The sequence below is a fragment of the Halichoeres trimaculatus genome, unplaced genomic scaffold (assembly GCF_033239565.1).
Source record: "Halichoeres trimaculatus isolate MK-OKI-2021-1 unplaced genomic scaffold, fHalTri1.1 fHalTri1_scaffold_22, whole genome shotgun sequence".
In the NCBI taxonomy this organism is placed as follows: domain Eukaryota; kingdom Metazoa; phylum Chordata; class Actinopteri; order Labriformes; family Labridae; genus Halichoeres; species Halichoeres trimaculatus.
Window position 1 is genome coordinate 14,941,723 of NW_027437200.1, and position 26,468 is coordinate 14,968,190.

The 26,468-nt window shown below is 39.4% G+C and overlaps 1 protein-coding gene across 22 annotated transcripts in view; it reads left to right on the top strand.

Moving 5' to 3' along the window:
- The window catches only part of LOC141811063 (adhesion G protein-coupled receptor L3), a 324,467-nt gene that overhangs the window by 181,424 nt on the left and 116,575 nt on the right, over positions 1 to 26,468 (top strand). For 8 of the 22 annotated variants that reach the window (XM_074698944.1, XM_074698947.1, XM_074698937.1 and 5 more), the window contains exons 6-7: positions 13,599 to 13,613; positions 19,681 to 20,481. In XM_074698944.1, coding sequence (XP_074555045.1) covers positions 13,599 to 13,613; positions 19,681 to 20,481 — 816 coding nt within the window. Of the gene's footprint in view, positions 1 to 13,598; positions 13,614 to 19,670; positions 20,482 to 26,468 lie in introns of all 22 variants that reach the window. The other 14 variants (XM_074698936.1, XM_074698931.1, XM_074698926.1 and 11 more) reach the window with 2 other exon arrangements.

Below are 26,468 nucleotides of genomic sequence, written 5' to 3' on the forward strand. Positions count from 1 at the left end.
GTGCTCATGGCAAGACGAGGTAGAGGGAAAGTGAGAGACAGAGAGAAGGCAGAGACGAAGCGAGAGCAAAGAGAACAAAGGAAGAAAACCTGCTGGCAGTCTGATGCTATACATAAGCCACTAGTTCCCCCCACTGTTTGGAGCTAATAAGGACAATGTAAAATCCTGTCTAGCACAGTGGGATCCAGCTCAGCTCTGTCAGATATTGCTCACTCTTTGGAGGCTAAGCCAGGACGTATAATCATGCAATCAATTCTGCGATTTGAGCGTAGCGCCGTGTAATCCTCAGCTCCTACCTCATGGAAGCTCACCATGTAATTTGTCAAATTCTCTTACTTCCAATGTAGCCCTAATTGGTTTTTAATTCGTTTTACTAATAATAACACATCTAACAAGTTCAGGGGGGCCCTCAACAAAGAATGGAGTCGATTGTTTTGGCATGTTGCACTCTGCACCTGCTACCAGTCCCTGTCCTGTCTGTGTTGGCAGGTGAAACCATGAAATCGATGCTGTACACAGGGCTATCGCTTGCAGTGCAGCTCAAGCTGGATGTTGTGTGATTACAGGGCCCATTATGAAGTGGTCACACTGAAGGTAAACACCACCTGTGTGACCAGGAGGGGCCTTCATGAGCATAATAGGAACCTTTAGATTGGTCATGTGTCATGTCAGGGTCTCTTCTGTCACATTTGAGGATTTGGGGTAATAACAATGAAGTCTCAGCTGCTGTTTCAATCGCCTTGGTGTAATGCTTGGGGTTGTGATGCTCTCATGCTGTTTGAACATTATACAGGCCCGCCCTTGGCTCAAAGATTTTAGGTTATAGCAGACCTGAAATCTCAAGCTAGGTCTGGATCATCACTTTCTATTTTCAACTGAACTTTGACATAGAAAGGATTTATAGAGGCACACTTTAAAAGGCCACATTTCACATTAAAGACGCATATTTGTTGACCACTTGGTTGTTATCAGACAACAACAAAGTTTAGTTGTCGTTAGTATTACATGACTTGAAAAATAGGGCAATAGCAGCTGTATTTATAACTCAAAGGCTGACTAGCACACTAGCTAGCAAATATTACCATTAACTTGACATTAGCTCCTGTGACACTAATTAATGTTTTTATTAGCTTGAAAGGATTTGAATGCCAATTTAAGCTCTTACCTAAATTTTGCCAATGGATTCATAAATATGTTGGCTGCCCCTGAAACAAGTCAATAAATTGAAAAAACAAAAAAACAAAAACATATTCTATTCATTCATGATGTGCAGCTAACGTGAGCATTTATCCGTTAACTAGCTAATGCTCATTAAATAAATTCTTTGCTTATAAAATAAGTCAACAAAGAATTCACTTACCGAAGGAGTTGAACTCTTTGAATGTCTGTAACAAAATGCTATATATTTTTAGCAGTGTTTTAATGAGAGTATTTTTAACTTTCTCTTTTATTTGCTGGTTTGATGGCTTGTCTGCGCCATTGGATTTTAGCAAAGTGACCTGAGTTTGTTCTAAAGAACAACCAGTTACTCCAAATCTTGCATTATTTCTGTCATCGGGCTGATAAACCTTAGGAGAAGTCACTTGGCATTAATATACTGACAGCTTATCAATAAACAGAATGTTAAATGATTGTTTATATATTGTCTCTGGCATACTGTGGCATACTCCTGCCTGTTGTTAGTATGTCATACTTTATTCCAGACCCTTCGGTCCATATAAATGTATCAGTAGCAGAACAACAGATAATTAGTAAAAATAAATTAAAAAGGAAAAACACAACAGAGACGTTTGTACCAATATTTCTAGTAGCAGGATGTGAACCATGTGACTTGCACTCGACCATTGAGGTAATTTAAGAAATGTTCCCAAAGCATCATTGTAAGCTACCTGTAGCTTTTACATTTTAGCTTTACTGTAGTTGCACCATAAATGAGCAGTGTACCCAGTATAGTCTGGGTAGACTGCTAAAACTGAACTGCCCTGTGGGATGAATAAAGTTGACTTAATCTAAATCTAAATAGTGAAGTTGTCAGGAGGGACAATTACATACTAATGCTAGCTGTTGTCTAAATAGGACTAGTGAGGGTTTCACAGAGGTTGCACAGGGTTTTCAATGCAGTAGCAGGTAAACGATGATAACAGTCTTTACCTGCCTTTAAAACAAAAACCTACGCAATGAACACAAGTTGTTCAACTCTTTAGAGTTGGCTAGTTAATTCCACAATAAGGTAGAAACAGCTTTCCGATTAAATGCAACTGAACAGTGGTGTTGGCTTGAAAGAGACCAGATGCTAATCTTAGCCTCCATTTAATTTTTAGCTTATTAGCAGAAGTTGTTTTCTTAACATAGAAAAATCAGTCCAATGTTGTTTTTCTCAGTGTCCTTTCTTATATCTGAAGATTAATCATAATTTCATACACCAACAATTTAAAGTTATTGCTCGTATTCAACAGATCTACTTTAAGCTAGCTAATACTATAGATATACAAGTTGCTGATAACGTTAGCAACATTTTTGGCTAGTTAATTCCACAATAAGGTAGAAACAGCTTCCCAATCACAATTAAACAGTGATGTTAGCTTAAAAGAGACTGGGTGCTAATCTTAGCCTTCATTTAATTTTAGCTTATGAGCAGAGGTTGTTTTCTTAGCGTAGAAAAAATGAACCAGTGTTGTTTTTCTCAGTGTCCTTTTTTATATCTGAAGATAAATGATAATTTCATACACCGACAATTTAAAGCTATTGCTAGTATTCAGAAGATCTACTTTAAGCTAGTTAATACAACCATGAGCTAGCTAATATTGCTGTTAGCTTTGACTTAATGTCTCTTTATTAGATAGATTTACATAGTCATATAGCATCAAATGCTAAAATAGAGTGAATGTTAGAGTTAGCAGTTTCTTATAGATGTTTTAAATATGGATGATGATTTTGAAATTCATGTTTATGGTGAAAACTCTCACTCATGTCTCTTGACCTCCTTTGATATTAAGATATGGTAAAAAAAAAAAAGGGGTTGAATTAGTCAGCCCATAACCCAGCAGTGGGACTAAACAGCAGTATATTAGCCTCCCTCCCTCAGCATGATGTCAGAGGATCATGGCAGCCATTTGAATACAGCGATTAAATCATCTTTATGAGGAGTTTTTCTCTCCTGAGCACACAGGCTCTCCTCTCAGCCTCGGATAATCTTGTGGCAACTTTTAAGCTTCTTGAGGAGTAGATCACTCTCCTTGATGCTATCAGTAAATCTACTAAGCAGATTGTATGCCGTTTCACTTGCTTTCTGCCCTTGAGCTCTCAAATCCACGTTCATCAAGTCTAGTGTGGGAGTCAACACCATGACAGCAGATACATCACACAACCACACCCCTCCTCCCTCCCTGCTGAAATGCCAGTGACCATTCGCTCAGACAGCGTTTTTTCTTCCCCCCCCACCTCTCCTCAATCTCTGCACCTGAGCGACCTCTTTCTTGTCTTCCCATGTGTGTGTGTAGGGGGTGTGTAATGGCATCACATCGCTCAGTGACAGCTGACCACTCCCTAACCCACACAGAAAGTCCTGATGACTATGACTCTCTGTCAGATCTCATATCGGATTTACACTGGTGTCATAGCCTGAGTTTGCTCAAATTGATCTTGTCATAGCCCTTTTTTTCTGCGTCTAACTCTAAATTTACGGCTTTCATGTTATGGTTCAACAAAAAATCATGATCAAACATCTTTGGTCTTGCAAGAAGTAATGCAAAACATAAAGTTTGTTCACAGATTTTGGTTGCTTGAAGTTTCTGCAAGACATCATTTAACGAGCTTAGGGATGGGACAAGATGTGTCTCTGTTTAATTTAAAACAAGACATTAGGAAGAAGCTAATTTGGGTTATTACTGTTTGAAGACTGCAGCTGTTGCTAAGCAAGCTGCTGTTGGGCTAAAAGTCAGTGACCATACTGAATCAGATGCTGCTGCTTTATGCAAGCACATTCTGAAATTGAAGGTTTTGATTTGCGTCTGTTTTTTTTTTTCTCTGTGGAGTGCAGATGTGTAAGCCAGAGCAGAAAAGCTTTGCTGCAGTTTGAATATTATCAAATCAATCCTTGTTGCATTGACTCATCCTCACCATGTTTCCATGTCTTTAAGATAATTAAGATAGCAGTCTTCATGCTATTCATCATGTCACTGCAATTTTCCGCAGCAGTGTAAAGTTGTTTTTTGGTTAATTTTTTTTTTTTTTTTTTTTTTTTAACTTTATTTCTTTTAGACAAAGAATGAATTGATAATGCAGAAGTCTTTATCTGTATCTTAAAGTATAAAAGTATCTTGACACCCATAGTACCAGTGGTGTGCACAGAGAGGGGGCAGGGGGACCCGTGCCCCGCTGAAAAATGCACAGCAAAGTGTTCTTTTAGGAGCCAAAAGGTGCGCTAGCTGGCCCTACTTGTTTGCAAAACACACTAAACTCCCCCTGTATCTGCTAAAAATATGAAAGACTGCCCTCTTAGACGGCAAAAATGCACAATGTATGTGCCTTTTTTTATTCCAGAAAGTCTGTGCAAGCCATTGCCGACAGGTTTTAATCTTTTTCACAGCATTTAAATTAATTTAAAATTCCAGATGTAAAAGCAAAGATGAAGAAAACACTCTGGAAACAGCGATTAAATCCATTTTATCTAAAACAACGGATAAACAACTTGGAATGTGGTTTACAAGTATGGCTAAAGTTTGCAGAGCTAGCACCACCAACCACCAGTTGTCTCAACAGGCTCAAATCTCGGTGTCTGCGCCCACTTCGCATTGCTCTGGTCAAGTGGTTGAATGCAGGTTTAACCAGACTCAGCTTTTATAAAACTATAACTCAATTTTCAGGTCAGTATGTTGCTAATTATGCCGTCCTGTGAGATGTCATCAATCATCTGTGGAGGGAGCTACAGGGTGGCCATATTGCAACCTCTACACAACATATGACAAACATTTTGGGCCTATTATCATAACCTATATTGCATCCTGCTTCATGACATCTTTTCTGATTCTGATTCTGGGCCAGGTTCGGCCACGCTCCAGATTTGTGATGTGAGCAATAACAGACATAACGGCTCTGCACTCTTTTCAAAACTCAGCCACTCCCCGCCTCATCAGGCTCCGCTCACATGCTCTGAAAACCTTGGGTCTATCAGCCATGTACTCGACAAAATGTCCAGATCCCAAAATCAGACTGTCAATTTTTCATTTATTCATTTGTTTGTTTGTAAATGTGCAAAGGGATCTGTTGTATGAAAACAACTGAAAACCTGTGCAATATTTTGGAGGTAAATGCTAACAACCAAAACTACATTTGTTAGATTTGAAAAATGAATAGAAGAAGAAAAAAAGAGTAGTCAAACAAAATTAGCTGATGAGTAATGAAATAAGAAGGAAGTAGCGGCGTGTTCAAGATTTGAAGACAATATGTCATGAGTCAGTATTAGGACCGAAATATATGATCAAGATGTAAAATTTAAACAAAAACTGCTCAAAAGATAATTTTGCACTTATTTATTTATTTTTATTGTTTACCAGAAGACAATAACAAAGGTGAACCACCCAACTTTAGAAACACAGAAAAAAGAAAATATCTGCAGGCTGTACGTTGTTATAAAAAAGATTGATAGACAGTGGTCATGGGACCAGGATTTACAACGGCATTTTCATAGAAAAAGATATCACGTCCTCGGTGGAGAGGCCAGATAATTGCACACTCAGACTGTGATTACCAATGTGGATAAATGGTGGTGTTAGAGGGGTGAATGTGGACATGTGGAAACCGTTTTCCCCCACTAATGGCTGAATAAGCTGCTGTAATCTATCACGTTCTAATGCCGGCCAGGCTGCTGTTTTCCTCAGAAACATACAAACATACATAATCCATAATGTTGTATGGAAAGACACAAACACACATATTCTAATGGGTTGGAATAAATACTGCGACAGGCTGAACAAGCTTCCAGTAATGTTCAAAAACACTTCATTTAGATCGCACTGGCAAAGCTTTAATACCACACACCCAGACTGAGACACATGTCTGAAGACTTGTTGGGGCGCCAGAAGTCGAGGATATAGCACTAATTAGAGATCGGTCTCTTCAGGGGGTCTCTCTTTTAATGATCACCCTTCTAATCAAAGCTCCTCCACCATTTCCTCGCCATTTTTTTCTTCCTTCCTACACCGGGGCTTGGCTATGTCCAGACTAAATACCCCTTTTCCCTGCTACCCCTCCTCCATCCTTCTGTTCTCCTCCGTATCTCAAGGTCCTTGAAAATCAAGACATATTTTAAGAGGTGCAATTAGGTTATTTCTGCTCCAGTTGCCACTCTGGCAAAAAAAAAAAAAAAAAAAAAGTATTTAATTTTGTTTTTCCTAACCACACTTGTCTTTCCTGCATCCGTTGGTCGTTCTCCCACGTGGGTATCCGCTTGGACGGGCGCCAAGTCCTTGCACCTGTCCCTCAAAGTGAGACAAACACACACACAGGAGATCAAGCGCACGAACAAACACGCGCCGAACACAGCATCCTGCATTGTCAAGGTTATAAGATAGCATAGCAGCTTCCCAGCAGGAGGGAGGGAGAAAGTGATGGAGACAGAGATTGAATAAGCACTAAGGAAGGAGCACAAAGAGAGCAGACGAGTGGTTGAAAGGGAAATAAAATAGAGAAGGGGGGTTGAGTTGAGAAATGGAACCTGTAATGATGGTATGGGAGACTCATGAGCGGCGACTGAGGAGGGAAAAGAATGACGAGAGAACAGAGAGAAAGAGAGATGGCAGCCTGCGTGTCCTCCCCCATCCTTAGGCACATGCTATTCAAAGCCTCGTAATTTGTGTCATTAATTAAAAAGCTGATGGGATGGTGTTAAGTCATAGACGAGAGAGAGGGAAAAAGCAGAAGAAGAAGAAAAAGAAGAAGAAGGAGAGGGGGGAGATATTGCGAAAAGTATTGCAGCTACCCCACCATGAATCTCTATTAGCTGCTAATGATACCATTCTGATACCTCTCAACCATTAGTGTGAAATTGGGAAGCGTTAATTATTCAAATGAAAATCCATACAGCTGCCGCTCACACGATGGGGTCGGCGCTCACAGGCGCTAAAGGTCCATTGTTAGCTTCTCAGCGTGTGTTTAAAGCAGGGAGGAAAGTACAATGAGTGTTCACAGTGACTTTTCAGGTAAGAATTATGCATTATCTGAACACAATATGAAGTGCACTGTATATAGCGGCGCTGTAATAGAATTTATAGAGTGTAGAACAAAGGAAGGGTGCCTCTCAGTTGAAACTGACTTATGACCTGAAAAGCGAAACATTTCCTTCATTCACTGTTCCTTTCTGGTAGCAATCAGGGTTTTAAATCCATGAAAACATCATACATGTAGGTTGAGGTAAATTAAATTCAGTGCGGCAGCTTGACCAATTAAGTAAGCCGCACAATCAGCCATGTTGCCTCTTCCAGCTGTGTGTGTTTGGCAGCGTGAACCGTGCTGCAGCCAAACCGCTACAAGCTGAATGCACACGGTTCACTGAGTTATTGTCCAATCCAAAACCTGCTTCCAGAAATCTGCACCAACCCGGCCAAGTAATGTATCTGCTTAATTTATGGCCTGGAAGAACATTTGTGTGATTGGCTCTGTCTGTAGTCGTCATTAAAGCAAACTAACCTAGAATATTGGACATTGTATCATGAAATGTTAAGAGAGCTCTCGTTGCGTGAGGGAAGCATCTAATCATCTCTGTTTGGAAAGAGTCTGAGAGACACTGTTATTTCTCATAAACCCCCGTCATGAGCATTTTCAGAAAGTATCCTGGACTAAAGTTTTGAAAGTTTTGAAAAAAGGCGTTAGAGTAGTTGCAAAGTGGTATCAAGCATGACTCATGTATTTTTCATTCTGAGATACTTATTTTGGGCAGGCATGGCGTGCTCCCATCCCATCAGGACCAGGAAGTGATCACAAAATCTGGTGTGACAGGGACTGCTGATGCCTCAGCTGGTGTACTGTAACATTATTTTTTGTTTACTGGCTTAAATGAGTCACTCTAATCATGTATTTGTATATAACTCAAGTACGTAAAGCCCATAGCAGGGGCAGTGCAAACATGCTAGCACAACTGATGATTGAAACCAAGTTACAGGTTTTCACAACTTTCCACATAGTTTTCTTTTTATTTTGAAAAGTAGGAACTAGTCTGTGTTATAAAGTAAGATGAGTCTTCTAACCAGACCAGTAGGATTTCTGTTTCTTCTACAAACTCTTGTGACGTGTCTGTCCACTGATTTAAGCTCCATTTCCCAGTTCAGCCCAGTTCATCTCAGTACGGCACGCATCTTGTGGCATTTCCACTGACTAATCCTGGGACAGATCCCCATACAACCAAGACAAACCGTTCCACTATTTGAGACCCTTCTGTTGGGGTGCCAGATTACTGACAACACTGCAGTCCGCTGATTGGTTGAAAAAAATTGTCACTTACCGTGCGACAGTGGCTGTATTTCTCCTCACACGGCCTCTCTGAAATAAAGCTTGATTGCACTTTTTTATTTATTCTATTTAACCAGAAAGGTCCCATTGAGATTAAGAAACTCTTTTTCAAGGGAGTCCTGACCAAGAGGCAGCAAAGTTACACAGTAAAGTTATGGCGATTTACAATCAAAAACTAATATTACAAAGTGCTTTCAGTCTGGATTTAAATGCATTAATAGAAGCAAGATCAGTTAATTTCCAGTCTTTTTGCAACATGTTCCATGCAGAAGGAGCAGAGTATACAAATGCCCTTCAACCCTGTTCTGCGTGGGCAACAAGTGGTTGTTTGAGCGCAAACCATAGGAATCAACACATCTCCAAGTGATCAGATTACAAATGTAGGAAGGCAATCGTCCAAGGATGGCCTTATAAATAGCCTCCTGGTGGACAAAGAAGGTCATCCCACTTGAGAATACAGTTCACAATGATGGATCAGAGGTCTACAGTTGGTAATGAACCTCAGAGAGGCACATTTGATTGAGGCAGTCATATACAACAAATCTCCGTAATCTAAAATCAATAAGAATGTTGCAGTGACAAGGCGCTTTTTTGAATGAAGGAAAAACAAAATTTGTTTTGAAAGAAAAATCCCAATTTCAGTTTGAGTTTCTTAACTAGATCGTTAATATGGGGCTTGAAGCTGAGGGAGTAACCTCCTCTATGACTTTACCTTCAAGAGTTGTGGGGAGAGTTTGAGATGTATTCTTTAAGCCACTTAAAAATCACGAAGAAAACAAAGTGCTGGATGTCTTTCTTGGTTGCTCTTTGTTTACTGTGTTGCGTTCTTCTCGTTCATTGGATTTATTAGCGGAATACACTGTCGCGCTGCTATGGCATCATGCTATTACGTAACTGATGGGGTATAAATCAGCTGACACACAAGCCACAACAACCTGTGACTCATCCAAGGAGAACTACAGGAAGATTTTTAGCAAAAACATGTTAAAAATAAAAAAAAAGAAAAATATGACACAGTGGTCTTGTTAAAAGAATTGTTTTACTATATTCTTTTTATTCCTGTGAGGATAAAGAACATAAAAACCAGGGGGTGTTGCACAGCTCAGGGTAGTGACACACACACACAGTAATGTTAGAGTGCATCAGTGGTTATAACATAATGGCTGTTTACCATCTACTGCCATGTGGACACAGTGCTTTCAGACACTATCCTCCCAAAACAGCCCTGTAGATGTAGAATCAGCTCATGGCCTTGTTTTACCGTGCAAGAATAAGCTGTCAGCTAAAATTTCTAACACGGCAGAAATGTATCGAACCCGTCTGGAGCAGCCGTTCAGGTCGTTTACGTCCCTCGTGCCCACCCCCCTGTACTCTGAAATGTAGACCTTCAAAATCAGTCATGGGACTCAAAAAATTAGGTCAGAATCAACTTCAATTTGCGGTGCGTGCCGGGCCTTTGGGAAACACTCTCCCACAGCAACCCCCAAACTAAATCTCAGCAGCTTCAAGATAAGAGTGTTTGTGCTGGGCTGTTTCCAGTACTGTGAAAATCTGAAGGAATGGTAGAAAAAATGAGCTTGCTTCTTGGACAATATCGCTATGATTCCCTACCACCTAGGAGAGGTTTCTTCTTACCTCACCAATGATGCCATTCCTTCAGTCGGGATTGCTTTGGTTTCCAAAGAAAGGTGATTACAGCTGGTCTTGCTAGTCCTCTTGGAATTGGAGCCAGGTTACCAATCCACATGTCCAAGTGACTGTTTGTTCATAGAAAAGAAATATGAGACATTTTCTATGATCACTTTGAACACATCACTCGTCAGTATTTAGTAACAGTATTTAAACTCAAGTGTGAAGTGGCTCGCAAGTTCTTGACCTCCAATCCCTTATCTGCCATGAAAGAGTTTAACTGCCACTCATAGTCTCTGATTCAAAAGAATCAACTCAGTGCGGTGATTCAAAGTAGGTTTAACGATAGTCCGTAGACTGGTGTGATTACCATAAATTACATCATCCAGCAATCTAGAGAAGTATGTCCAGCAACAGTGTGTTTGTCTACCTTCAAATGATCAATAATTGAGTTCAATATCAATGAAAGCGTCTGTTTTTGCCTGCAGGCAAACCAAATGAAGAGGATGGTTTACTGTAGGACTGCACGCCATATATAACCCATGAAATGTCTGGTCCTTTTATGTCAAAGAGCAGATTTGTCAAGTATAAGCGTAGGATCTTTTTAATCATGAGGAGCTTATGAGTGACAAGAGAATCCAGGATAGCTCAGAAAATACTTTTCATATTCACATTTCTGTTTTGATGCTTTGTCACACGTCACAGAGAAAGAAAGATGGAGGAGAAAGAGGTTGAGAGGATGAGCCAGCTAAGTGCTTTTTAGTGACTCAATGACAACCATGACCAAAATCGTATTAAGGTCACAAAGAGGCTGGAGGGGTGGAGTAAAGAAGCTTTTCAAATGAATCAATTCTCCGTCTCGCCCTGCTGTTTTCCTTCCTCACTTGTGCCTGGGATGGCGTAAGGGGTCACAGAGTTGTGTCACAGGTAGATCTCAGAGTGGACTGTCTTTGTAGTGAAACACAAGTTGACATGATGGGAATGAATTGGTTTGAGTGAAACGAGTGGTGACCTTGCTGCTTTCTGAAACCTCCGGTCAAGCGACAGGGCCATGTTCTGTACAGTAGCTCGAGGAGTGGCCAATTTCCTTGTCAGGGATTTCATCCGAATCCTTTCCACCCTTTCCTTCTCACACCATCTCCCCTGGGCGATTGCGTCGTATACTACTCCTCACATCCTTTCTGCTAATGCCTTTTTCTATAGATCATTACCCTCTTCTCCCCTCGCCACTGTTAGCGATCGCTCAATCAGAAACGCTGGCCGCCCTGTGGTCCCTGTTGTGTGGCCGCTGCTCATGGGAGGTGAGGAGGCTTCGATCGAGGACGTTTGCCTGTTTACTTTGATTTGATCTATGGGGTCTATGTGCAGTTCTGAGTTAATGGCAAATTGGAGTCTCTAGTAATGATGATTCAGATGTAGCCTGCAGCCATTGTTGCCTGGACTGTATGTGTTACAATGACAGCTGGAGTGTTTGCTTGTTGATGAGGTACTGTGCTGAACCAGTGTACGTTTCTATGATCTGATGAACACAGGCGACTTGTTGAAAGCTACTACCTCCCCCATTTTTCCCTTTTTTTCCCTTCTTTTTCCCCCTTTCCCTCAGCTGACACAGCTCCCCTTCACTCGCTGGTCTTTCATTGGCTCACCGCCCCGCATTAATATTGTTCTCCTCTAATAACTTTCCCATCTTTCAAACTTTACCCCGCCCGCCCCTGCTCGCTGACCTCCATACCTCAGTCTGTTGCACTCTCCATTTGGAGGAGAGGACTCTTGTAAGCCCTGGTAAGAGAGGTTAATCCTCTCTTATTAGAACCGGGATTACTGGAGGGGAAGGGACAGGACCGGCAAAATGGCATGACTGACTGAAAGCTTGTCCACAAGAGGAAGCATTACGTACTGTGTGGAGAGAATTGAGATGTAGCAGCCGCTAGTCCTTGAGCAGTGGACTCCCAGAGACTTTTACACTTCAATAACACCTGAAAAAAAATATCTTTCTATAGATTCAGCATCTTTTTACTGAATAGCCGCATTGCATGAATTTTTTTCAAGTTGCACACTTTATAAAAAATGTATAAAAAAAAAACTTTTGTACTAAAGTGGATGACCCCTTTGCTTTATTCCATTAGCTTAACTTCTTGAAAGTATTTTAGCATCTTTAAGCTAACAGTTTCGGTTTCAAAACATAAGCACTTCGCTTTGTCATAGTCTATAAAACATATAAAGTATCCAACACTTCCTGCATACCTGCTGGTATTCATTCTCAGTTGACTATTTCATAGATGAAAAACTCTGTTTCTTTACTGTTTTCTCTCCATTCTGTTGTATTAGCTTCATGTTATGAAGTGATAAAATTAACAGTTTTTTTTTTTTGTTTGTTTGTTTGTTTGTTTGAAGGAGTCACTAGAGTAAAGTCAAATGGATGACTTGAATAATATCGGACATATTCTTCCTGGGTCATTTATTTTAGCATAGCTTAGTAAGATTTGAAAGCTTACTAGCATCTCTTAGCTTATTGTTTTTTATTTAAAGCTGTGTTTCAGACTCACTCATATTTTTTTCACACACACTTGTTATTTTTCACTTACTTGCAAATATCCCTCTAAATTCACTCTATGTGGACCTCTCAGCGCAAAATTAGCATCAAAAAAGTTAGCAGCTAGCTTGTTATCAGCTAACAAGCCGGATAAATCCACAAAGGAGGTGTTGGAGAAGAAAATCATTTCTTTATTTGTAAGGTGTTAAAGACTTTAACTTCATAACTCTATTGTTTAGTACTTGGTGGTTGTGTTACAGTGTAACAGTGCGCTAACATATTAGCCTTTTTGAACATGCTCTGCTGCGCCCAAACAGGGAAATTGATAAATCGGTTGTGCCTGACAAATGTCAATTTACTTTCTTGTTGTGGTTGTTTTAGTGGGTGTTATAAATATCTTCTATGTTTTATCTTTTTTATTTATTTTTTTATTTATTTATTTATTTTCCAACTAATATTATCCCGTGAATAATTGAGGTTGATGTTTCCTTGTTCACATCTGATGAATAATCTGCGGGTGTTGCACTTCGGTGTGGATGATCTTACTTTTATATGAGGTGCCCAGTTTTCTCAGTTGTGTTTTCTTCTCTAAAGCTCATCTATAAGCAGCCATATCCTTATGTGCTTTTATATATATGGAAATGCCATGTACTCTACATCTGCTTTTCATTCTCCCATCACACAAACATTGTATACAATGCAAGACTTGTTTAATCTTTCTTTTTATCCTGCAGGATCTCATGTGATGCTGTACTTTTTTCTTTTAAAAGCTTATGATTGAATGTGTGTCTATCCACTAACCCCATGTTCTTCTTGGACTGTTATGTAACTGTTATAAAAGCAGACTTTTCCCAGTTATAACACGTCAGTAATCTGTTTTTTTTTTCTGTCTTTCTTTCTTTCTCTCTCTCCCCTTCATGCCTAAATATAGAAGTGGAACAAAAAGGTAACTAAATGATAATAACTTTTTCCTTTTTTCATCTGCATTCACACCTGGGCATACGCTTGCATTTGTTTGGTGATGGGTTGCTAAAGCAGGTTTCGTGACATTTTGTAGATTCGTGCTCACCGTTTGGTTCATTGGCGAGGTTAAACATGTCATTCATGGGGAAAATTAAATTGCATGGAGAGATGGTGTTAGAATTATACATAATGAGCAGTGTTCTGTCTTTCATTTAGTCTGGTATAAGCTGCAGCATGAAAAACCAGCAGATTCTCGCTCTCAAACATTGATGAACAGCAGCGTGGTCTGAGGCCCAAAGCTTTTAAATATAACAATTGAATACGAAGGCTCTCACCGTCAGGACAGCAACCCTTCATTTTTAACATCTATTTAGACAAAAAACAAAAAGAAAAAAAAAAACATGCAACAATATTTGAGTATACCCAAAACTGTGGCACCGGTAACATGGCTTTTGCGAGAACTCTTGTATATTGAATTTGAATTACACATAACATCGCTCAACTAACACATTGTATATCCAACAACAAACAAATATACAATATATAGCCAATGAATACAGTCGCTTTCTGCAAATAATTATAAAGTTATTTTGTTATTCTCATGTGGCCAACAACTGCAAGAGTTCTTTGTCTGCTGCTAACAGTCAAGCTAGCCACCTGAGAGGCAACTGTGTGCCAGATAAAGGGCAAAAGGCCCTTCTCATATGTCTGCAAAATAAATGCCACCAGTAGCACTGGTTCATCTCCCACCAATGAGTCCTAGTTTCGCTGTTAATAGCAGCTCACAGAGGCTGCTCTCTGGTGTTATCAGTGTCTTATTAGTGCCTGATAAGACTTAATTTTTTTTTTTCGGTTTTCTTGGATGTATTAGCGGTTAAGGTTGCTTAAAAAACAACATGAGACAGATTTCTAAAAAGCAAAAGTCCAAGCAAGCAAGAGTAGAAGAAAACTTAAAATATACCGTATTTTCCACACTACAAGGCGCTTCGGAATATAGGGCGCACCTTTGATGAATGGCCTATTTGAAAACTGTTTTCATATATAGACCGCATCGCATTATAAGGCCCATGGAGTAGAAGCTATAGTAGTGGCTGGGGTTGCGTTATGCATCCACTAGATGGAGCTGCGCTAAAGGGAATGTCAACAAAAAAGTCAATAAGTCAGTCAAACTCAGGCTACATCCACACGGAGCCGCACATTTTCCTATCCAACTATTTTCTGTGCCGTTTTCAAAAAAGGTGCGCTGTAAAGACGAAGCCGTTTCTACCGTCCACAAAAGCCGTTTCCAGAGATCAGTTCAAATGCCAGACCTTTGAGGGGCGCTGTTTTGCTCTAACAATAAACAAGAGAAGAAGCCCGGGCCAGCCTGTGAGCTAATGTTAGCACTTAGCAGAATTCCTCTTTACAGGTTCTTACTGCTTACCGCTGTTACTCCGGCGACGGCCCCTAACTATGGTAGCCATGATTAATCAATATTGATCCATATATAAGGCGCATCGGATTATAAGGTGCACTGTCGGCTTTTGAGAAAACTGAAGGCTTTCAGGTGCGCATTGTAGTGCAGAAAATACGGTAAGTGCTTTGGAAAAAGAGGTCCCAAATGAACCTTGACACTGGTGAGCTTTTACAAATACCTTTATCTTTATATCCAGATAAATAAATTGTCAGATTGTGCCCAGAGAGACACTGGGTGTCATTATGACATTCTTCCTGCTTTTGCTCTCCATACAAACTGTAAACCAGCAAACTTAATCATTCAATACCTGAAAGGCAACAACAAACAACAAAGAGAACTCAGGACAATACAATCCAGACTCCTACCTATAGATCCTACATTTCTATGCCAAATTTATAAAATAAAGATGATTGTTTCTACTCTATGTTGGATATAAACCCAGCAAAATAACTAAGACAATTGTGTTTGGTAAATTATTCCTATGTTGTTGTCAGCGCTTTTTGGCCGTAAGTCACATACTGCTACTTGTTTCTTTTTTAAATGGAGCCACCTTTATAAGGAACATGCATTTGTGGGATGAGCAGCAGAGCTAAATCTTCTCTAATGCCTAAGAACTTATGACCCAAGTTTATAGTGAAGTAAAAACTGACAAATCCATAAAAAGTATGATACATAACTCAAAAAAGGGGCCAACTTCTACCTGACACAACATGACTGTTTTTGCACTCTGTTAAAAGTCCCGTCTGCTGGTCCTGCTAAACCCTGATTGCAGCTCCATGAAAACACTTCAGCTGCCCATTCTATTTCACCTGACTTCAATCACACATCAAAACAATAAGCAGGACGGACAGTGTCCAGAAACAAAGCCTTTTGGGTACTGGGAGCACAACAGTTTGAAAAGGCCTCTGACCATGCTGCTGTATCTCTGATGAGCACAGTAGGGACAGGAAGTGCATGATTCTTCACCTTCATCATGCTCATCGTCTGCAGTACCACAGATCGAAAGCTGCTCTAACATGACTGCATATATGATAACCATCAGAACACAGTTCTTGGATAGTGCTCTCCAGTGAAATCCTGTAACCCTGGGATGTTTTTATTCCTTGTTATACGTGTAGATTATTCCATCTTTTCTTTATAGCTGAATAAAATTAAAGCCAAGGGTGATCAATAGCTTGTCCAATAAGCTGTCAGCAATTTTGATTATAGCTCTAACATGATGATAGCTGTAACCTTCAGGGACTTAGCAGTCAATACTAGAGGCAGATCAGAGCAGTCATATTCTTACCTTATCAGCACTGCATGATGTAAAAGAACACATGACGAATCTGCACTTCTGCCCCCAGAGTATTGTATTTGTAGCATTACATCGCTGTGAAATATGTCCCTTTGTCAGACGTTAACTGTTAAGTTGAATTTAAAGTCAAAGATGGAAATGAAATCATTAAACAAGAGTCAAGAGTCTCGCTTTAATAGCCGTGCAATAAATTTGAAGTTTCATCGTCGTCATTAATTAATGACACATCTCTGGAATCTGTGGCAAAGAGAATGAGCAATGAAGGTGAGGGGGGGATTTGAAACGCTTTATAGAGATGGCTTTATAGAGATAGCTTTTCCCCGTCGTGTTAACAGTTTTTGTGCAATTCCCCATGAAAGCCATGATTGCTTTTGTATCACTCCTCTAATATCATCCATTCACTTCTCCATCTACGTGCTTACAGCCTTAAAAAGCATATTTTACAACCTCCTCAGAGCCCAGTGTGCTGTCACTACAAAAGCTTGCAGACTCTGACCTTGTGCCTCAGTGCAACTCATCTTTTTCCAACCATGGGAACAGCCCTCTTAGCATTTAGCACAGCAGCCGCTGAGATATGTGCCAAGGCGCTATGTCGACGGGACGCATCTCAGCACATTTTTCACCTGCAGGTAGACAACATGTTTAATCTTGAGAGATTACAAGGGGAAGAAGCCTCTGTTTGCACTGTCTCTTTTTCCCCCTTCTCCCTTGGAGCGTGCTGCTTTTACCTCTCGACGGATCTGCAGCTAAAAGCTGTCAGCGCTGTGTCAAGCTGCTGGCCTACTATTGTGAAAAAAAAGGCCAACACACACACTTTTATTCATATATGATTTACTGTGGACTCAAACCTAAGGAGAAAAAAGATAACTGCACTGTCTAAATTCTTCATTGTTCATTTGTTTGGATGTCAAGACGTTGCTGAAACAGTGGTTTTCATTGGTTTGAATTCCAACCCCAGTCAAAAAGTTGGGTCACTGTTAAAAACATTGGAAAAAGTAAAAAAAAAAAAACTTGTTACCATATAATTTAAACTAGGGGTCTTCAAACTGGGCCTAGTTCCATGTATGAATACACATTGTTTTGTGCAAGTGATCCAGAAAATACACAGGTTCATTAATTTATACTTTCATTTGAAATATTTGTGAGATAAAGTGAGTAGGGAATTACAAATATTTAAAATATGAACATTTGCCAAATGAAATAAAAATATCACAGACTCCTTACGATACCTCCACAGACCCCAGGTTGAAGACCTCTGATGTAAAACTCATATTTGATTGAAAATAATAAAAGTAATTTTTTTTATTTTATTTCATTTTGATTCCAGCAAAATTTTCAAAATCCCATTTTTTTTTAACAAAAACGCCAGTGATAATAATTCCCATGTCGTACATAAATTTGCAAAAGTTGAATGAAATGAGGGACTATAAGAGAGGTGTTCCAGAGAGGCTGAGTCCGTCAACAGGTGGGAAGACATTCATCATTCTCTGATAGAATAGAATAGAATAGAATAGAATAGAATAGAATAGAATAGAATAGAATAGAATAATTGTCATTGTGAAACAACAAAAGGCAGTACTTTAGCATGGTCTTGATTTTCGGACCTTAGGCCCCACTACATTCCAAACAGACAAAGCCCTGAAGTAGAAATCACCACACTGGCTAGGAATCGTTTCCAAAAAAAAAAAAAAAAAAAAAAAAACATTTTCTGCATTCACGTATACAGGTTAAAACTGTAATGTTTGAAGAGGAAACCATATGTAAACATGACACAGAAGTGTACTGAAGAATTATGGAAAGCTATCTTGTGATCTGACCAATCCAAATTTGATATTCTTTTTGGAAATCATGGACACTACTTTCTCTGCGCTGTCCTGAAGTCTAAAATACTAGCTTATCTGCTCGTAAAAATTTTCCCATACTTTGCAATACCAACACCAAATGTACCAATTTAGGTTGGATATGATGTCTAAATGATGTGAAAACTATCAGAATCTGTTTTTATAAACATTTCATAGCTTTTAAAAAAACAAGAGGTATGTCATTGAAAAAAAGACAAAGACCACAACACAGGAATTAAATCATTATGTTAAACCAGAACCTTGAACAAAATATTTGAATTAATTTGTTCTCTAATATTAGTCTTGTGCAGTATCCAGATTCCCTCTGTCAATTCAAATGTGAAAGCCAATTCATTTTTCGTCATCAACACAGTCCAGAATTCTGATGTCATCTCTTTGAACAGACAGAAAACCATGACTGCCTCAGTCCATGATAATCCATAATGAGCTGAAATTAGCTTTGCAAACCGTTCAAACTATTGACTTGCTCCAGCTAGATTGCCAAGGCCTAGCTTTATCAGATTTGAGTACAAACCAGCTCACATATAATTAGTTTAGTGTGTGGGGTGTTGTAAATCATGCCACAGACTAAAACTGTCATGTGGATGAAATAATGGACAGGCAGTTATTATATGGCTGATGTAATTATTGTGTATTTTTTCCTCTTTTTGTTTTGTTTCTCCGACAGAGCTGCTTTAGCCAATAATTACAGCGTAGCTGTTTGTCAAAATCTTTTAACTCTGGGTTCATGCGTTTAAGTCTGTTTATTAAGAACTGCCTACAGGGTATTTTTAATAAAAGAAAACAATGAAACCTTTTTCTCTAGTGCAATTATATTTAATTTGGTGGATTTGTACTGAGAAAGGGCTCTGTGAAGAGAAAGGGAAACAAAAGGTAACTCGTTTCTTCGTATGTGTGTGACTCAGTTCGTGGTAAGTTTTGACAGAAGCTACTGCTTTGTTCCCCTTTTAACCTAAGTACCAGGATATAACCCTCACTTATCTACACAACCCTATTTTACCGCAGCGTTACTAAGCATTTGCCTTTAGGCTCACAGATGTGAACAAAAATTAGAAACTGCAATTACTCATGGATACCAAAATAGACCCAATTAAATCTGAGTCACAGTTTAAAATAGAGAAGGTGACTGTGCTTGTTTGCATTGACTTTCCAGTTTAATTGTTATTAACATGCATTGTACAATCTAGAAGTCATTGTTGTAATGTAATCAGAGCCCTAATTGCTTTCTTTGTCTAGCAATCAGTCATCTTTCCTGCATTGTGTCTAAATTTTATCATCCAAACACTTATAAAGTGGTTACTCCTTAACATTGGAAAGAAAAAGGAAGCAGTTTCTAACTTCCGGGATGTTGCGTTCACTGTCTGTGGCAAGTATCCATGTCTAATACCTGCCAATGTAACTCTGTACTTGTCTTTCCCCTATTTTGGCTCCTCAGTATTCCTGTGCCCAGGGCTTCTGCGCAGGGTGTACCAGAGCGAACACCTCTTCGAATCGGACCACCAGTCCGGAGCTTGGTGCAAGGACCCTCTGCAAGCCTCGGATAAGATCTACTACATGCCTTGGACGCCCTATCGCACTGACACGTTGACCGAGTATTCCTCCAAAGAAGACTTCATCGCCGGGAGACCCACGACAACCTACAAACTCCCCCATCGTGTGGATGGAACTGGCTTTGTCGTTTATGACGGTGCACTCTTCTTCAACAAAGAGCGTACACGCAACATTGTTAAGTTCGACCTACGGACTCGTATCAAAAGTGGCGAGGCGATCATTGCCAATGCCAACTACCACGACACATCTCCGTACCGCTGGGGAGGGAAATCGGACATTGACTTGGCCGTGGATGAGAATGGCCTTTGGGTGATTTATGCTACTGAGCAAAACAACGGGCGCATCGTCATCAGCCAGCTCAATCCCTACACATTACGAGTTGAAGGAACCTGGGACACGGCTTACGACAAACGCTCCGCATCCAACGCTTTTATGATCTGTGGAATCCTCTATGTGGTGAAGTCGGTGTACGAGGATGATGACAATGAGGCGACAGGGAACAAGATTGACTACATCTACAACACAGAGCTAAGTAAAGACGGGTTTCTGGACATCCCTTTCCCCAACTCGTATCAATACATCGCTGCAGTGGATTATAACCCGAGGGACAACTTGCTGTATGTTTGGAACAATTACCATGTGGTAATATACTCTCTGGACTTCGGAGCCTTGGACAACAGACTCGGTAAGACCAATGTTATTCTCTTCTCTTCACTGTCATGTAATTCATAGATGCTTCATCTCTTTGTGTCATGTTTACTTAGTTAATGCAGTTCCTTGTTTTGGAGAAGTTGGTAGATGCTTGTTGTTTCAACAAAAAATCAAACAGACCATCAGACTTTGAGGCTTGAGACAGTCTGGATGCACCTGTTTGAATACACGAGCTTCTTTTGCTGTGGTTTAGAGATATGAAAATGAAAAACACAAGAACAGACATCTGTTTTTTACCCATGAGTTCTGGAAAAGGGCCCACTTTTAAATCACTATCATTTCTGCAACAGGATAATGAGATTGGTCCATTCAACCATGCTAAACACTGGTTCACAAGAGGTTTGCCAAAATTAAAAGACTGGCCAGATTCCATGAAGATTTAAATGGTTTTCCATTCAGAGGATAATTTCTAATTGCTTCATTGATCAGCCAACCTTTTGTTGACACCAACAATCTAAACTCTGATAAACAAATACTGTGAAGTAGAATGGGCAATTTGCAATGCAACCTTTGACCCACTGGCATTCCAGATGTTGGCGTTGGCACCAGTGTATGAACACACAGTCTCATATTTTAGTAGTAATATGTAACCAAAACAGCTGTGCTCTAAACTGATCAATGCATATGCCTTAAAAAATCGAATACCCCTACAGTTAAAGAGGGGGTATTGCGTTTTGTCTTTTTTAGTCTTTATTCTCTCTCTCCCTCTGGTTCTCTCATAATAGCTGAACTTGATTTATAGCTAGAAAAAATATCCCAATTTTTCTCACACTTGTGTTATGAAAACACTTATTTCGGCTTCTTTCTAAATCGTGTTAATTTAGCCGCTGTCTCTTTAAGGCTTCCTGTTTTACAAACCCCCTTTCCTCTGATTGGCCAGACATCTGGAGGGCCTGTTGAGGGCAGAGCTATGGGCAGACCTTGGTGTTTGCACTGCAGCCTGTCACCTCAGTGTGTCATGAATCACTTGGGTAATTCTCATGCAATGACCTCGTCATTCAAGCAGGTCCCTTTTTTTCTTTTTTTCTTTTTTTTTTTAGAAAAAAGATTCAGGGAACTCGTAAAACATATGTAAATTAGGCTGTTTTTGAATATGTTTAGTATTAACATTCAGATGTGTTACTTTTTATCCATATTTGGAAATCTAGAATAGTATGATACCCCTCTTTAAGGCCACTTTAGCCTTGTGATTTGACAAGATCCTAAAATCACCACCCCTAGTTGTTGGTTCACGTTTGCATTGTAGGATGTAGAGAAAGGCTTGTTGAAGTTTTGTTATTTCTGCTTTTTCTTTTCTTTTCTTTTTTGATTAAATGAAAGGATGTATATGTACAATTTAAACATATATATTTAAAATTTAGCACCTCAGGGAACTGTGGGCTAGTGTTAATTGCAGACACAGAATGCCGCCCACTGCGTTTGTTCTGCATTTTTTATAAGCCTCAAAAATAAAAATGAACCAGTGTTTACCACACAGAGACAATACTGAGGCAAACTGCCTAGACACACGTATATATTCAAGTTCCATTCACACGTTTATCTTCCTTTTTGAATCTGATAGAAGGCAGTACTTGACACATGTGCCGCTGCAGATATTCAGGGAGAAAGAAAAGTCTAACAGCGGGTTATGCCCTTCTGGTTAATGATGTGAGTGCGACAACTTGAGTTGAATGTGAACCTCTTCAGACTGCTGTTTGTAAAGACGCACAGGTGGTTTCAACTTATGTCATTCTGCACTAGCTTGGTTCGAGGTTGCTGTGAAACAGTGCGTTACCATAACGACAGGAAAACTTTGAAATGTGAGTTGTGTCATTTGAAATCATTATTACAAACCCTGCAGCTGATGAACATTGTTAATTGATCAGACAATCCAGATTCCATTATATTATTAAACTGAGGTGAATTAAAAAAAAAAAAAAAACTACAGCAGAAATGAGGCATAAAATTTCCAAACCAGGAGTTTGGATACACTTGAAACATTGTGAGTTCAACACAAAGCATTCCCACTCTGTGTTCAACCACAAGTTCAATCTTTCACCCACTCTTACAGTTGCCTCTGAAAAAGAAACAAGCGGCTGCTCACGTGAAACTTCCCCGAACTCTTCTAAAAAGTCTAATTTCTCCACTCCATTGTTCTTTTTATAAATTGGCGCCTGTTGAAAAGCATGAAACAGAAAAAAAGAACCTGTTTTGACACACCAAGGTAATTCTTTGCGCTATCTCATCAACAGCTCTAGTCAAAAATGTCACAAGTTATTTGACTGTGAAGTCCTTACCGCTGCTTTCTCCTCTGAGGCTTTCTCTACCTGCAGCTTGCCAGTTTAATTTATTTTCCTCAGCTGGCAGCTACCCTGAATCTCTTTCTTGTACACTGAGTCCTGCTTCAACAAACCCCCAAATATATTCATTCACTCACTGACCAAGCTTACAGCGTTTGGTTTTGATGACACACAGCAACCCAAAATATAATTTGCTGCAGTTAAAGACGTTGAAAATCTGTTGTTGTGTGCTTTTATTTTCTTTAGAAGATTCAGTTTTTAACAGGGGAGCACAATCACATGCAGACTTGTGTACCGGTTTACAAACAGTCACTCATTCTCATGCAAATATAATTTCTCAGTACCAGACTTCCCGGTGAGCTGTTGAAGCGTGTGTTTGGCTGCTGTTTTCCAGAATAGGCTGCCCTCCAAGGAGGCTGCTGCATGAATATAGACAGTAAAAAGTTGCATTAAGTGGATGGATGGAGTCAGGGAACAAATATAAACGTCAGATAAACACACTGATAAGAAATGAAAGAGTGATTGAATGGCCTGTGGAGTAATAAAACTTTTCATTTGATCAACTCCCAGACCAAAGTATACAAACACAGGACTCAGGCTGGCTTTAGTCGAGGGAAGAGTTCTTGCTGTGCAGATTTTACATCCTAATGTCCAAGAGTCGGTTTACAGCATTTACGAAGATACAGAATTTTACAGTTGGGATACTTTTAAGACTACCATCAAAAGAACAAGTATCAGGGAAATTATAGTTCACCCACTTAAGCAAAGTAGCTGCACAGATCAACACATAATGAAATTTTCTCAGTTTGTCATCAAGGTAAGTGTCTAGTAGCAAGGATGCAACCAGTTCACAGCAAACAGACGGCAGATCATTGCCTGGTAGGGATGGGTGCCTTTCACATTTGAAACGATATGGTACCAATGCCTGGTACCTGGCATTCAGTATCAGTACCCAACAGTCCCAATTTTTGGTACTTATTTGTGTGTTGAAGTGGTAATAAATACTGATTTGTTTAATTATAAAATCTCAAAGTTTTTAAATTTAACTCATGTATTTCTCAATATATAAACTTGCAATGCTGTGTCCAGTATGAAAAATTGCCCACTCTCCCTTACAGTCAGAAAAATTTGTTTAGGTATTGATTGATGGTACCGTTTGATTTTACGTGAATGGGTACCCAGTACCTATAAAAGTACCCATCCCTATTGCCTGGTCCTCGATAATTAGTGACATAATTGCAAATGTTTGGGGGTTTTTTTAACTGTAATTGGACACAACTTAAATTTCTAGGGTGAACCATCTTTCATCCTTACTATCATAGACATGCTAATTAGCATCCACTGACTGGTAAACAAAACCTAGCTAAGTGGTAGCTGTTGATGCAGTACTGTCCCATCCTAAAACTTCAAAATAACAACTTTGTGTTTCTTTCCAACACTGCAAAGCATGAAACATTTCAGTAGTCTAAGGATGCAGCTTTAGCCTTTTGAGCCAATACCCTCCACCAGTAATCCCCTGCTCCTGGTGGTTGATAGTGATACAACTGCTAATTTTATTCTGTACATGTCTGCTTTTTAAAAGGTGTAGTTTATGCACACCTGAGGGTAAGAAAGCTAGGATTCAGTTAGCAAAGATGCTCATTTAAATGAATTTTCTCTAACTAATTTAGAATCCATTTCAGTGGAGCACTATTAAACCAGGGTTCCAAATAAACCATTCAATGCTGAATTACTTTGGACTCCTGTCAGAGAAAAAGGTACATCATCAAGTGAGCTAATTAACCGATTTTGCCTTTTAATGCTTTCTCTATACTCCCCTTTTGTTTGGTCTTAGTTCTAGCTGTGGATGCTACAGTTTTGTATTCCTTCACTACAGCCACATTTTTGAGTTGGCCTCTTATATTAACTAGAAAAGCACTCAGAGAGCGCAGACCTCCATCAAGCATATTGTGATTGTCACCAACACTTTAGTCCTAGTTTAATGTTATACTCCCTTTCAGCAGACTGTCTGCTACTACTACAGGTTTGTACGATAACTTGTTACTTGACAGTGTTGAAAATGATGATGACCCAGCACAAATTTCATATTCAGGATCTTAGTATCCACTTTTACATCTGTAAGAAATGATGGTGACCTTGTCTTGTATTGTTTTGAAAAGCAATCTGACCATTTATCGTGGAGCTATATATACATATGGTGAAAATGTCCCTATCTCACAATGATGAAGAATCCTTTAAAAAAATCCTGGATTCAGATAGTGATCCTCCAATTTTCCTTATCCTATTTTGAACATTTCCTGAAAATTTCATCAAGATCAGTATTTTAGCTTTATAGTTATGATGTTCACAGGCAAAAAAAAAACAGACACATACAAACTCTCCCAAAAACACAACCTCCTTGGCAGAGGTAATAATTGATTTTTTTTCGTCCTCTAAAAGTTCTTGCAACATGTTGCAGTCGTGTTATTCTTCATGCACTCTGGAGACACCAGTTTTATTTTTATCAGCTTGTTTTTCTGTCTTCCTCTGTACCACAGAGTGCATTCAAATCTTTTTTTAACATTTTAATTTATAAATCTGGTTGTGAAAAATAAGAAACATGATGCTATTTTGCTGAATATTGTTAGTTGAATGATTAAAAGTTTGAGTGACTAGTTAGCTCTTTAAAAAAGTTATTTGTTGCAGCTCTGTTCCCTTTTTATACAGCTTGGTTCAATAAAGCATCTGCTTGCTCCCCTAGTGAGTGTGCTGATTGATTTTTTTTTCAGAGAAGTCCCAATGAGTCAACTAGAAAATCCCAGCACAGGATCTGAAACCAAAGCCAGTGAAGCACTTTCCTTTGCTGCCAGCACAAGCTTTGGAATGTCATCCAGTGTCATGAACATCCGGCCTGTTAACACTTCCTGAAAGATGTCACTCTGTGATCGCTGTGAACACAAGCCCATTCAACTTGTGCTCTCACCACAATGAGCATGCATGACCTGCTATACCAGTGGAGCATGGTATATGTGCGACAGAGCAGCAGAGACAGGGCCAGGCCGACAGCTGAGACTCTGACGCCGTATGCTGAACCACATGGGCCATGGCACAGCACATGCTACAGGGAAAGAGGCGGACAGAAACAGGGCGAACATATTTCCATTTGCACGTAAAACACTGAAATATCCTAATGTGACTTATTAGCAACAGTTTAGATGCTTTTTGATCATTTTCTGCAAGCTATCTTTTAGTATTCTTTCAATCTTTGAACAAAACCCAGATGGAAATTGTTTCTTCACCTGCCCCCCAAAAACCTTGAATAGCATTTAATGATATTCATGAAAAGAAACCCATTTTTCTCTCTTTTTCAAACACTCCCCCACAATAATCCTGTAATAATCTCTGCAGTAGCTGAACTCTCTTCAACAGACAGAGCAATATTTTTTCCCTAACAGGATGTTTTTCAAGGACAGATGATCTGTGCCCAAGAGTGCTTCCATGACAACTTCATTGATAATTAAATTCCCTGAATTGGTGATAAAAAAAAAATTGTGCTGCAAAGACTGCTATTAGCAGGCAGATATAAAAGCTCTTTTATCATCTTTTTCATGTACATGATCACACTCAATGCCAAACGCACAAGGACGACGAGGAAAGTAATTGCTGTGTGATCTTCTTTCAAAAGTAAAATCAAATAAAACTA